A 15,346-nucleotide genomic window follows, 5' to 3' on the forward strand; every position below is an offset into this window, starting at 1 on the left:
CTCCTCAGACCGTTCTCCATCTGTTCTTTCTTTGCGAGACTTTAAACTTGGGATCTCTCTTAATCACTTACCCCTCCTCAGACACGCCACGTTCCCAGATAAGGCTCAAGGCCCAATATACAATTTTGGGCCTTTATCCCTACAGTTATATATATATATATATATATAACTGGTTTTAAATTTTTTAGTTTTTGCACTCAATAATTCATTGCCACAAAAATTAAAATCTTAGATGGATATGTGGCGGAAAATTGAACTCCGATTGAAATCCAATTTAGAATCTAATTGAATTTGGACTCTTCAATTTTTACAATCAATAATTCACTTAACACAAAATTAAAAATGAAAAATTAAATGGGACACACTTCACAAAATTTAGAATCCAATTAAAATCTAATTGGATTTTCTCTGAGATTTTACTATTAATATATTTATTAAACTAGCATGTAACACATGCAAACGCATGAATGCATTTAAAATGAAATACAATTTTTATTATAAAAATATAATTAATTAGTCAAATTATTTTTAAAAAATAGCATGTAACACATGTATACGTATAAATACATTTAAAATTAAACACAGTTTTTATCATAAAAATATAAATAATTAGTCAAATTATTTTTTTTAAAAGTAAATGTAATTAGTCATATATTAATATTCTTACCTAAATTTAATACTAATTATGTAAGGACCAGATTTGAGTCCCTAGCCCAAAAGGTGGATGGACTTAAGCCTAAAAAGCTTAAAAAAAATAAATTTGTAGAGAGTGTGTTGGAAAACTGGGCTAAAATGAGTTGGATAACAAATAAGGTGGATTGGAGTGACAAGAAAAAGAAGATGGACAAGTTTTAGCTACAGAAAATCGTCCTTGGCAAGGTTCGAGGAGATCAGTTTTTATATATTGCTCTTAAATTTGATTACAAGTTTGGCTCCTAATTACTACAGTGTTTCTTTCTTGATTTTTCGATCCCCTTCTCCCATTGCTTCCTTCTTCTTTTATACTCTCTTCTCCTCTCATCTTTACCCTTCACGTGCAAGCCAGATGGTTGGTATTGATACTTGTCCCATCAATACCTTCCATAAGTCTTCATATAATAGCTGTAAGGTTGAAAACCATTATTCAGGCATCACCTCCACATTAATGCGGCCAGAGAGTTAGCTGCAGAGCATTTAATGCGGTGTCAACAACTTTTCCCTCATATATTTTAGGATTTCCCTCTGTCATATACCTTTGCAATGCCTACTCGTATCAACAGAACTTCCTGGAACAATCCTTTGGACGACAAATTGCCAATTCGGACCTCAGCCATAGTTAGCCGAGGAGGCATTCATCATTGAACCACTCTCCTGGGCCATTATGACTGCAACTAACTTCTTATTCTACCAAAATGGACTACCTTGACAATTTTTACTCATCCTCGGACGTCCCCTAGTCCTCGGCTTGGGCCCTAAGCCCAATATATACATAGAAGATGAGCTCCTGGGCACAATACTCCTACAACTTATTATCATTTTTTTTTCTTCTAATTTTTAATAAGATAGAATGTGTGGTGATTTTTATTGAGTATATGTAATTGGTTTTTTTTTTTGTTTTTTTTTTATTTTTTATAATTCATCTCTATATATTAACAAGAAAGTTAATTATAATTTCAAAAAAAATCCTGATCTAATTAGATAATCCTTATCCTTAAGAAATAAAAATAAAAATTGGGTTAAAATTGTAATTCAACAAAATTAAAAAAAAAAAATACCAAAAATTTTTTTTTCCTAAAAATTAGCATACTCTCTATTTAAATATATATCATGCACATTTGATACATTTTTTTTCTAAAATTTCTTTAATATTTATATTAAGAGGATTCAGAAATTTAGTTGTGACTTCAGCAAAGGTCAAAAATGCCCCTAATCTAATTAGATAATCCTTATTCTTAAAAAAATAAAAAAAAATAAAAAAAGGGTGAAAATTGTAATTCAAAAAAAAAAAAAAAAACTACCGGAGAAAATTTTTTCCTAAAAATTAGCACACACTCTATTTAAATATATATCATGCACATTTGATACATTTTTTTCATAAAAATTAGCACACACTAAACCCAACAGTTTACTCCTTTTCAAACCCTAAATTTTAATTTCATAAAAATCCCTTCCGGTGTAACCTCATTAACAATAGATAAATTCAAATTGAAAAATTACATTAAACTCAAAAAAAAAAAAAAAAAAAAAAAAGAGTCTCATTGCATGTGCGGAGCGCATGTGATGAGGCTAGTTAATATTAGATTCTTAGTATTTTGCATTCATTAACTCACTTGGCACAAAGATTAAAAACTTAAGTAGATAATTATGGTGTGGTCCCCACTTAAATTTAGACACATGGCGCAAAATTAAATTCTAATTTCAAATTCTAATTGAACTTTCTCTGAATTTTGCCAATTACTTCATCCATCTCAGTTTGTTTGTCCTCTATTCCATTTTAGGATGTCCAAAAATATTGTCCTATTTCTAAAATTAGAAGTCATTAATTTACTAATGTTTCTATTATGCCCCTAATTTATTTCCAAAACCATTTGAAAAGATAAAAAAACAAATATTGTGTTTTAAAATTTTGATTAAAAAGATAAAACTAGAATTTGTATTTGAAGTAATCCAAAATTGCTTGAAGCCAATACCCAACAGTTTTTGTATTGTGGTAGTTGTAGATTTTTCAAATTTGATTAAGAGGATAAGTTACAATTTGTGCTGTGTAATTTCAAAAATGCTAATACTAGTAAGAAGCAAATTTTTGTGCTTGTAATTTCAGATTTAATGTTCAAAATCTTTTTAAAAATTTATTTAAAGGTAGTTTTGGAAACTTATTCATTTTTTTAAGGTAGACAAGACAATAAATGGTGTTTTCTTAAAAAGTTTGATTTTTGAAATAGGACAAAAAAATTGGGACAGATGGAGTAATATATACTAGCCTCATCACACGCACTTCGTGCATGCGATAAGGCTTTTCTTGGGTTTTGTGGTCCTATTTTATAGCCAAAAAAAGAAAACATGTCTTGGTTTTTTATATATAATTTTTATTTTAAAAATCTAATTTATAAGTGGATAAAATAATTTGAAAATCAACAGAAGAGTGATCTTATTTTTTAGACAATGTTTTAGTGAGAGTTAGAGTTGTATTTTTACCGGATTGTCCTTAGTTTTGTCTCTATTTAAATATAGATGTGTAGGGGCATTTTTAAACAAAAAAATAAGGATTCCAAACGGAGGGAACCCCTTAAATAGTAGTATAGATATAGATGTGTAATTGAAATGAAAATATTAATTTAGATAAGTGAAAAATATACAAAAATATAAGATTCGAACTGAGAAAATTCGCTTAAAGATAAGGTAGCCTCTATTGATGGAAAGATGCTGAAAAGTCACTTGAAATAATTTGGTCATATTAAGAAGAGAGCAATAAATGTATTAGCTAAAAAAAAAAAGTAAGTTGACTCAAGTCTAGGTAACACTTTCTCAAAAAAAAAAAAAAAAAAAGTCTAGGTAATGATTAAAAAAAGTTAAATAATATCATAGATAATAAATAACATCAATAAAAGTAGTAAAAAAAAAAAAAAGACATGTAAATTAAGATTGTAGGGGTGATATGCCCAATAGTATGTATTTATGTATATATTGAGCTGGGGGCCCAATCTGAGGACATTAAGTAATTTGAAGACATGTAAAACATTGTAATGGGAGTCCGTGTTAGTGAATGAAGAGGTGAGGTTTGGTCATAAGAGTCCAAGAGGGTGGTCCGAGAATGAATGCATCCACAGCTGAGCAAAGCCAAGGTCGAAGGTGTGGTCTGCCATTCAAGGCAACGTTCCAAGAGGCTTTGTTGATAAGGACAAGCATCCTAGAAACACAGGACAAAGGAAAGCCATATAATATCTGAGAGAAAGATGTTACCACCGCATTGAATGCTCTGTAACTAACTCTCTGGCTGCATTAATGAGGAAGCGATACCTGAACAGTAATTTTCAACCTTACAGCTACTCCCCAAAGACTTCAAGAAGGTGCTGATAGGATAAGGATCAACACCAGCAATCTAATCTACATGTGGATGGTAGAGATGAAAGAAGGAGGATAGTATAAAACAGAAAGAAGACCCTAAGAGAAGGGGATCGGAAAATTAAGAGAAAAACACTGTAGCAACAAGAACTGTGCTTGTAACCAAATTCAAGAAATATATACAAGAACTAATCTTCTCGGACTGTGCTGAGGACGATTTTCTTTAGATAAAACTAATCTACCTTTACTTTATTGTGATCTGGATCCATTATAGTTGTTACCAAACTTATTAGAGCCTAGTTTTCTAACCCACTCTCTACAAATTCATTGTATTGGACTCTTTGGGCCTAGATCCTTTTACCTTTTGGGCATATGAACCAAATTGTGTCCTTACAAAGATAATAACAAAGTATATGACTTTAAATGGAATAGAGTGACAAGAAAATGAAATAAGATAGCATACATTAAATGTGTAATTGAAATGAAAATATTAATATAGACAAGTGAAAAATATACAAAAATATAAGATTCGAAAAGAGAAAATTTGCTTAAAGATAAGGGGCAGCCTTTATTGATGGAAAGATGACAAAAAGACACTTGACATAGTTTGGTCATATTAAGAAGAGAGCAATAAATGTATTAGCTAAAAAAAAAAAAAAAAAGTAAGTTGACTCAAGTCTAGGTAATGATCAAAAAAAGTTAAGGAATATCATAAATAATAAATAAAGTCAATAAAAGTAGTGAAAAAAGACATGTAAAATAAGATAATAACAAAATATATGACTTTAAATGGACTAGAGTGACAAGAAAATGAAATAACATAGCATATGCAGATGCCCACTGGTCTGCAATGGATGGTGAGGCCAATGTACAATCACTATTATATAGCAACGGATCAGATCGAGCAACCCAGGCAGCTCAGGCCGAGTGATGAAGACTAGTTGTACCTACTGCCCACTTGTTTGCCAAAAAGGCATTTAGAACTTTCTTAGCCAATTGGATTTGTAAAAATATGTTAGGGATGAAGCCCAAAGACAATACCCATTTTATCATCAACAAAGAGTAGTGTTTACTTAGGTTTTATTTTTATTTTTATTTTTTTATTATTTTTTTTATTTTTTAGAGATAGAATTTCAACCTATGGCGTTCTTTTCTGATAATAGCTTTTTATCATATTTAGTAAATGCTTATTTACTAACAATTCTATAAGCTGTTTAGCAACCATTAAAACCAATGATCTTTTTTTTTTTGAGGAACAAAGAAAATTGCTTTTATTTAGCTAAGCCTAATAAATCGGCTTGTAGTACATCATAAAAATGTGAAGGAACCTCCTCCATCCAAACTAACAAATCTGGAATGCCAGCGGCATGTCTAGCCAGATTATGAGCTAAAACATTACAATCCCTCTTTGCATGAGAGTAAAGTAATTCTTCAAAATGCTGAGATAACTGTTTAGCATCTTCAATGAGCAAACCCATTGGTGTGAGCAAACTCTCTTCCTCCATTAACCCTTTAATAACTGTTAATGAATCACCCTCCAACACAGCCCGTTTCACTCCCACATCCAAAGCAAAAGAGAGAGCCCAGCCCGCTGCTTTTGCTTCAATATCATTGCTACATAATAACTGGTGTACCGGTTTTGAACATGAAGCAATCACAGAACCTTGGTGGTCTCTTATTACAACTCCAATACCAGATTTTTTATCACGTGGAAAAACAACACCATCAAAGTTAATCTTGAATAGCTCAGATGGTGGTGGCCGCCAAAGAGGTCTGGAACGGTGAGCTCGCTGCACTGGAGTAGCAGTAGCCAATTGTCTCGCATGATAGTCACCTAGCCAGGACTTTGCAATATTGGGAATCTAATGAAGTGAGTCTGCTGGTTGGTTGAGGCGAACTCGATTCCGTTGGTTCCAGATTGTCCAAATCGTGACTACAAAAAGCTCTGGCTGCTGGTTGTTTTTAATTAGCCACGATAACAGCTCCTTGAAAGTCATGAACTGAACTGAAGACCGGAAACTCCACAGCTCCATATCTGACCACACCGAATCTAAATCTGGGCAAGACCACAAAGCATGCTTCGAATCTTCTGAATTGGCGTGGCATCTGACACACGATGAATCTGTTGAGATGGTGCGGCGGAACAGAGCACTCATCGTTGGAATGGCTTCTCGGCAAGCTCGCCAAAGCAGTGTTTTCACCTTAGCAGGAACACGCATTGACCAAATTCCATTCCACAGCTGCTTCTCTTCATTTGTAACCTCCTGTGGTTCATTATGCAACTCATCTTCCTTTTCTAAAAACCTGTATCCAGACTTGCAGCTATATTGACCATTGCTAGAGTGAGGCTAGAACAAGACGTCTTCTGAAGCTTCATTGCTTAAAGGGATAGTCTTGATCAGCTCTGCGCCTCCGTGTTAAACAGCCCGTATAACATCTCTTCATTCCACTGCCTGCTGCTTGGGTCGATAAGGATGTCCACTTTAGAGTTCTCAAATTCTGTCAATGGAAAGGACAATGCTTGTGGAGGATGTTTCCTTAGCAGCCAATGATCTTGCCAAATACTAATTTTTTTTCCATCTCCGACTCTCCACCTAGCCCCCCTTTTAATCACATCCCTCCCTATAAGTATACTCCTCCAAGCATAAGAACCCAATCTTGAGTCCGTGGCCTCCATAATAGTTGTATTTGGAAAAAACCGAGCCTTGAACACTTTGTAGAATAGGGAATTGTGATTGTGTAAAAGCCGCCACGCTTGCTTTGCTAGTAATGAGTCATTGAATTTCGCCAAATCTCTGAAACCCATTCCACCCACTCCTTTGGCCTTGGTCAAATCATCCCATTTAACCCAATGGATCTTCCTCCGGTCTCCTCTTTGACCCCACCAGAATTTTTTGATCATGGCCTTAATCTCATTACATAGGCCCATAGGGATTTTGAAGCATCCCATGGTGTATGTAGGAATAGCTTGGATGACAGATTTTATCAATACCTCCCTTCCAGCTTGTGAAAGTAACTTCCCTTCCCATCCTTGAATTTTTCGCCACACCCGCTCCTTAATGTAATTGAAGCTCTCTTTTTTTCTTTTCCCTACCAAGGATGGTAGGCCCAAATATTTCTCATATTGCATAATTTCAGGTACACCCCACGCTTCTTTAACTTGGTCCTTTAGAGCACCATCAGTCGCTTTGCTGAAGAAGAGTGCTGTCTTGCTCCTATTTACTTTTTGACCGGAAGCAACTTCATAGGTATTCAAAATATCCAATATTTTGCCACACTCCTCCATTGTTGCCCTGCAAAAAAGGAGACTATCATCTGCAAAAAGCAAATGTGTTAGTTTGGGGCCTCTCCTACAAAGGGAAAAACCATGGATATCTCCATTCCCTTCTGCTTTTTTTTATCAAACCATTCAACCCCTTAGTGCAAAGCAGAAAGAGAAAAGGGGAAATAGGGTCGCTTTGCCTAATTCCTCTTGTAGGGTGAATCATTCCACAAGGTTCTCCATTCACCAACACTGAATAAGTAACCGTTTTCACACACAACATAATCAGGTTTATCCATCCTTCATTGAAACCCATCCTCCTTATAACACCTTCCAAAAAAGTCCATTCCACCCTATCATATGCCTTACTCATGTCGAGTTTAACTGCCATATAACCATGTGAGCCAGATTTATATCTTTGCAAACAATGTAAAGTTTCAAATGCCACCATTATGTTGTCAGAGATAAGTCTATCTTTTGTAAAGGCAAATTGGTGTTCAGTGATGATAGAAGGTAAGACTTTTTTTAAACGGTTGGCTAAAACTTTTGAAAAGATTTTATACAACACGTTACATAAACTAATAGGGCGAAAATGGTGGGCAAATTCAGGGGATTTAATTTTGGGGACAAGTGTGATAAAAGTATGGTTGAGAGACTGGGGCAAAATACCTGAGTTTAGCCACATGAGGATGGAGGAGGAAACATCATGTTTGACTGTTCCCCAAAAGTGTTGGTAAAATAAAGGTGGCATTCCGTCCGGACCAGGGGCTTTAAGGGGAGCCATTTGTTGTAAGGCCACTTCTACTTCATGTACTTCGAATTTTTTGCTTAATAGGGCATTCATCTCATTAGTAATCACCCTAGGTACACACTCCCACACCTGTGAAGAATCCATATGACCCGTAGAAGTGAAAAGTGATTGGTAATAACTTACAAGTACTTCTTTAATGTCTTCCGGGTTAGACTTCCATGAACCTGCTTCATCTCTCAAACCTTCTATCACATTTTTCCGGTATCTTTTCGTAGCACAACTGTGAAAGTACCTCGAGTTTTTATCTCCTTGCCTTGCCCATAAAATCCTTGACCTCTGTGCCCACATTGTGGCCTCCTTATCACGCCACTCTTCAATTTCTTTTTTTAATTCTCTAACCTTGTATTATCTCCCCTTAGAATAGCCTCCTCCTCGGCCTTAGGTAAAAGTTTTTTCCGTTTTTCCAGCTCCCTTCTCACATTCCCAAACACATTCTTATCCCACCAACTTAAATCCCTCCCACATTTCTCAACTCTACTTACAATCCCTCCCATAGGCTCGGTTTCACACCTACTCCACATAGCTTCAACAATCTCCGAACAACCAGGATTTGACAACCACATTTCTTCAAACCGAAACACTTTCTTCCGTTTAGGAGGATCCAGTCCCGAAAACACAATGAGGAGAAGGTTGTGATCCGAAGAATCACACCTTAAATTGTGAACCCTCGTACCTGGAAATTTTAAGAACCAATTATTGGTTGCCAAACCCCGATCTAATCTTTCCCAGATTGAGTTGCCATTGTCAAAGTGTCTAGCCCATATGAATTTAGGGCCAACAAAGCCCAAATCCATGAATCCGCACTCGTCTAAGACTTCTCTGAACAATTGCATTTGATTATGGGGTCTTAGAGCTCCTCCGACTTTTTCATCTTGTCTAATTATCTCATTGAAATCCCCAACGCATAGCCAAGGTATATCAAATTGAGCATTGAGATACCTGAGTTTCTCCCACGCTTCCGACCTCCTTGCTGTTTCAGGCTCACCATAGAATCCGGTTAGACGCCATTCATTCTCGGAACCCCTATCTATGATAGCATCTATATAGTACTTGCATGATCCCACTACTGACAAATTAATTGAAGACTTCCAAAACAAAGCCAAACCACCACCTCTACCCTCCCTTGGAACCACCCATCGGTGATCGTGTTCAATGCTTCTTTGTATAATTTCTAGCCTTGCATCATCTGTAAGTGTCTCAGCCACAAACACTACAGAGGGATCTTTAGCCCGTGTGAATTCCACAAGCTCTCTCCCTGTACGTAGGTTCCCAAGCCCACGACAGTTCCAAGCTAAGCAACTCATTGCTCCTGGCGGGGCTGAATATCAGCCTCCGCCAATATACTGGATTCTGCTTCACCATTCTGAGAAATCTGAAGGCGCTTTGAAAACACTTCTACATGATCATCTGAAGTCACATGCTCTCTCTTCTTCCCTGTAATTTTTCCAATTGAATTAACCTGACTTTGGGTGACCGGCCTACATCTGCGTGTCCAAGAAGGGAGAACACGTTTTGCATGGTCTGGAACCCTAGTAGGCTCACAACTATTGTTTAATTTTTTTCCTTCAATTGGATCCCCACAATTAATTCCTTCACGCGTCATTGATTCCACCACATTATTCTTTTCCTTTCCTGGCACCTCATTCACGCACTCGTCCACTAATTGATCCGTTGCAATAGTAGTTGACTTCTCAATCATGTTGAGCTCTCCTGGCAATTCATTAATCACAGAATTATATGCATGCGGGAAAGGTGGGATTGCGTCATTTATGGGGTGTAAATCAGTGTGACCGTTGCGCCTTGATTGAGAATTAATTCTCAGGTTGTAACAGTTCTCCGCCGTTGGTTCCTTTTCCGGCATGGTGGATGATTCAGCTTGGTGGGGCGGCGCTAGACCGTTCTTCTCCTTCCGACTGCCATCTTTTCCATGATTGGCTTTCTTCATACTCGAATAGTAGCCCGGTACAGAGATTGTGTGTCTTTTTGAAGCCACAAATGGCTGTGCTCGCAAACTAGGTCCGAATTCTCGTTGTTCACTCTTCAGGGTCCCTTCACTTTCAATCCAAAGCTCACAGTCCCGATCGTCGTGTGTGAGGCGACAACACCAATAGCAGAGATTGGGTAATCTCTCATACTTAAAAGAAATACATACTTACTTTTCATCGTTCGAGGAAACAAGGCGACCTCGACATAGTGGCTGATTTATATCCACTGCAACTTTTACCTGGATAAAGTAGCCTCCGTCGTAAAGTTTCTGCTCCGATTGGGTGATAACCTCCCCCACCACTCCACATATTTTTTCCGCTGCTGCAATAGTCATATACTTCAATGGTAATCCATGGACTTGCACCCAGAAGTTGGTTCTCTCAAATTTGATATCCTCCAATGGTGGATCATGATCATAACGTTGCATGGCCACCAAATGCTTGTCAAAGCTCCATGGTTCACTACTGAGGTTTCTGTCAACCTCCTCCTTAGTGTCGAAAGAAAAAAGGATTTCATGGTCTCCAATCTTTTGAATCTTGAAACCTTTCATTGCACGCCACAAGGGAGTGAACGTCCTTGCTATTGAGTCAACATTGATAGCACTCTTTGTCGTGAATCTTGCTGCAATGGAGAATTGTTTGATACTCTCTTCATTCGTGAGATAGCAACCCGGTCCTTCCTTTTTTGATAGAGAAAGGCGCTTCCAAGATTGTGCCAAATCCTCCATGGACTTTGTTATCAAACTCACCTCTCTCACAACTGTTTCCCAAACCCCTCGACAAAACCCAACTAGCCTTGGAGTACACGTGGAACTCCAAGGAACCTAACAGCACCTTCACAAGAAGGGACAATCTATTCTACAGTGCAAAAAAGTCAGAGCTTAGACTCAACACTCTCAAGCAGCAGAGAAACTTTAGCTTAGTAACATGATCCTTTAATTGAACACTTTTCTTATAACCAAAAAAAAAAAAAAAAAAAAAAAAGATCCTCTGTTAGTCTATTAAAAAAAAAAAAAAAAAAAAAAAAAAGATCCTCTGTTAGTCTATTGAAGGCCCAACCAATGATCTTATAAGTTACTTGTGTGTCATACTGCAAAGGAAATAACATAGAACAAAGTGATCATAGAACTTAATTTGGAACCACTATGACTACTTTTAAGACTCCAAAAGGCTCGTATGACTAGTAAAGAGATTAGCCATAAATTAAAAAAAAAAATTGAATGTTTGATGCACGTGATCTGTTAAAAAATAATTTAAATTCAAAATTGCCCATTAATTTAGAGATTAGAGTCATTGGACTATAGATTCTAAAAGAATTTGAATTTTTGATGCACAAAATCTCCTGGAAAATATTTAGGGATTAAAGTCACCTTTTCCTATCGAATTAAACTTTTGGAACAAACGGTAATTTATCATGATCATATATATATATATCACGGCAATCTCTCTCTTAACGGCTTAACTAATTTCTCTTCTTGAATAAATTTTTAAATTAAAAGTAGAATAAAATGAAAATCCTGTCAATGCTAGGATGATACGGAGTATTTGCTAGATATATATATATATATATATATCACGGCAATCTCTCTCTTAACGACTTAACTAATTTCTCTTTTTGTATAAAATTTTAAATTAAAAGTAAAATAAAATGAAAAACCTGTCAATGCTAGGATGATACGGAGTATTTGCTAGAAACAGTAGTACCGTATTTAATTATGTAGTTAAAAAAAAATGTCTTTTTGGCAATTTATTTTCCAACCTTATAATGTGCTTGACACAAATTAAGTTCTTTAGGGTTTCTTAGCTGCACTAAGACTTCTTTGTTATAAATTTAGTGGTTGTTGCATGCTCTTAGCTTCGAAAAAATATTTTATATCAAATGATACCACGTCATTCATATCAAAACTCAATAAATAAGAGACATGTATATAAAAATAACTACCTACTAACTCATGTCTTTCATTTATTAGTATAGTAGTTATTTTTTGCTGACATGTCTTACACTTATTGGATTTTGATACCGCTAACATGGTATCATTTGATACCAACTTAGCTTCATGGTCATCCAAATATTGATTAACAAGTTTCCAATATTTTTTATTATTATTTATTTATAATAGATTTCACATTTATTTTTTGAACATTCATATCAACTCTTGCAAAAATTCATGTTTATTTTAGCATAATAACCTATTTTTTCTATTTTACATACTTACTTTTCAAAACATTTCATGTCAGATTATCTATTTTAGCCTACATTTCATTAAAATATCAATTTTTTTATTTTTTTTAAATTATTTCTTTTTATTCACACATAACAACCATCATCCACTCTTTTCCTTCATTCTTGGAATATGTAGAGAAAGAATAAAAAATTAAATTCAAAATGAATACTATTAGTGCAAATTTACATGCTTATTCTAGTAAACTCTTGCAAATTTACACAATTATACATGAACCGATGTAGGTCAATTTTAAGAAAAATCATATAAATCTTACATATTTTTCTATTACCCACTGATTGATGTGAGTGCTGTTATCAATTCAAGGAATTCTTTGTGGATCCAAAAGTTTATTCTTGAGACAAATGAATGAATTCTGTTTCTCGTGTCAAGCCTATCTCTGGGTAGTAAAAGGAATCAGCAGAATTAACAAACATAATGGTATCTGACGTTATATGTTACCACCTCTATAACGAAAAAATGAGGCCAGTATGCTTTGGTGACTGGTGAGAACCTAATTTGTGAGTTGCAAATGAACTTACAAAGCAAATTCTGTCCTTTAAAAAATACTTGCCCAGCTGTACTCATAATGTCCCAGCTGTTTGAACAATGACAGTTGAGAAATGCTTTAAGTTTTTCCATCAGATATGGATACCCCACAGATGCTACTCACAAAGTATAAGAAACATCAGAGAAGGCAATTCAATATTGGCTCTTTGCCAATGTTTCAAACTGAAAATTACAGTAATACAATTAAACCAAATGACACTACCTTGATCTACTGGAATTCCTTTTCCACTATGGGTAGCTAGCAATGCTAAGGTTACATCTTATACAAGTTGAAAGTTGCTTTAGATTTCCTCAATTTATAGTCCCACCATAATCATCAATTAGTGGATAGCTTAAAGACAAGATTTTAACTGAGACAAAATCAAGAAACATGCTAGTTTCTTTAGGGAAACATTGAAAAATTTCATACTTCAAATTGTTCATGATGGGAAGATTACCATTGTATGCAGCAGGCAGAGTTTGCAATATCAACTCAACATTAATTAGTTCTCAATAAACACAACTCAGCCAGATTGCAATCCCTTAGAGAATGACTACACACAATGAGCAGTGGACCAAATTTATAAACATTCTTGTTTTCTCAAATGACAAGGGAAACTACTGAAGTGAGCATATGATCAATGAAAAGATCCAAAAACAGGTGCACAGACAAATAAGGTTAAAACAGCACATCTATAAATTAAGTTTGTCTCATAAACAGAACTCCCCAAAAGAAGGGGAAAAATACAGGTCCCTCATTATTTTCTGGGTGTATTGGTGAAATGCCAAACCAATTCGAAGTTAACACAAGCAACCTGTGACAACTAAGCTAAGTATAAGAATTTGAGAGTGATTCGATCAATCCTACGCGCACTTTAAATTACTCCTCCTACTACAAGAAAAAAGAAAAAAGAAAAAAAAAAGTATATTTCTCTCCATATTGTGATTTGTCAATTTTGAGTAGGCAAAGTTTAGCTACAACCTTAATTAATACTATCTTTTTACTGAGGTGAATTTTGGTAAATTCACTATTAGATTACATCGTATTCTTATATTCTCTTTGTTTGTAAAATTTCTAGAAAATTAAAGATCAATAGCTATGTTATCATTAAATTGTTTAAATTACAAGTTTTTGTAATTTAAAATTATGTATAAAATATAAGCTTATAGATCATATAATAAATAACATCCAATTGACACAAAATTTGACATGTGTATTAAAAACGTAAAAAACATATAATTCAATGGTCAAATTTCCAAAATATGTAATAATGTTTATTTTATTGAGTAAAGTTTTAGCCTCAATTTTGTAACTTATGGATATTGATTCCGGTTTCCGAAAAGCACTTGAAATGGTGAATATGAATAGTTATTGACACTTTTGTCCCTAAAGTGTCGGAGCAATTTTCTGTTACCTTTTATATAGTAGGTTCCTTACAAATTTGTATGGAATCAAATAATTGATTCCTCCTATCTGAAATAATCCCGCACATGAAGAGAATATAAGATAAGACCACCTATTTCTCTTTATCCAGTTAGCCCTTTCCAAGTGTCCCCTTATAATTTTTACGTTTAGCAAATGAGAAAACCCTAAGTAGAGATTTTATTTTTTAAGATAATGTGAAGTTAGAATTTGACAAGAAAATTTAGAATCTAAATTTCCTAAAAAAGAAAAAAAAAAAGAAATGAAGGAACTATAAGAATAGCTATGTTCTATGGTACTAAATATTGGCTTATTATAATTCATTATATCTATCAAAATGTGTATAATTGAAATGAAAATATTAATAAGATTCGAAATGAGAAAATTCACTTAAAGATATGAGTAACTTCTATTGATAAAAAATATCAGAGAGTCACTTGATATAATTTGGTTATATTAAGAAAAGAGCGATAAACATATTAGTAAAAAGAAAAAAAGTGAGTCAACTCAAGTTTAGGAAACGAAAAAAAAGGTTAAGGAATATCATAAATAATAAATAACATTAATAAAAGTAGTGAAGAAGACATATAAATTAAGATAATAACAAAGTGTATGGCTTCAAATGCAATTGAATGACAAGAAAATGAAATAACATAGCATATGCAGATGCCCACTGGTCTGCAATGGATGGTGAGGCCGATGTAAATGTAAAATCACCATGATATATAGCAACGGATCAGATCAGGCAACTCATGTCAAGGGATGAAAGACTAGTTGTACCGCCCGCTTGTTTGCCAAAAAGGCATTTGATAGTCTTTTATTTTATTTATTTATTTATTTTGATATAGCTTTTAACGTATAACGCATGCTCTTAATTATTGTTCATCATCATCAGATCAAGACACTAATTGATTTTTGGTATAGGCAAAAATTAAACCTCAAATCTATTACTCAATAACAAGAGACTTTTCCAATTAAGTTAATTAGAATTCACTTTACTAGTCTTTCTTAGCCCATTGAATTTGTAACAATATGTTAGGGATAATGCCCAAA

The 15,346-nt window shown here is 34.6% G+C and overlaps 1 protein-coding gene across 1 annotated transcript; it reads right to left on the reverse strand.

Annotated features, from left to right (window-relative positions):
* Window positions 1–8,440: 8,440 nt before the first annotated feature.
* On the reverse strand, window positions 8,441–9,418 carry LOC112012353 (uncharacterized). Its single transcript, XM_024044747.1, has one exon. The coding sequence runs from the start codon at window positions 9,416–9,418 to the stop codon at window positions 8,441–8,443; it is 978 nt and encodes a 325-aa protein (XP_023900515.1).
* Between the last annotated feature and the right edge of the window lie 5,928 nt (window positions 9,419–15,346).

This window comes from Quercus suber, unplaced genomic scaffold (assembly GCF_002906115.3).
Source record: "Quercus suber isolate HL8 unplaced genomic scaffold, Cork oak 2.0 scaffold_282, whole genome shotgun sequence".
NCBI classification, from domain to species: Eukaryota; Viridiplantae; Streptophyta; class Magnoliopsida; order Fagales; family Fagaceae; genus Quercus; species Quercus suber.

Excerpts from the sequence above, each read along its gene's own strand:
- LOC112012353 (XM_024044747.1), bottom strand. The coding sequence starts at position 9,418 with ATGAGTTGCTTAGCTTGGAACTGTCGTGGGCTTGGGAACCTACGTACA.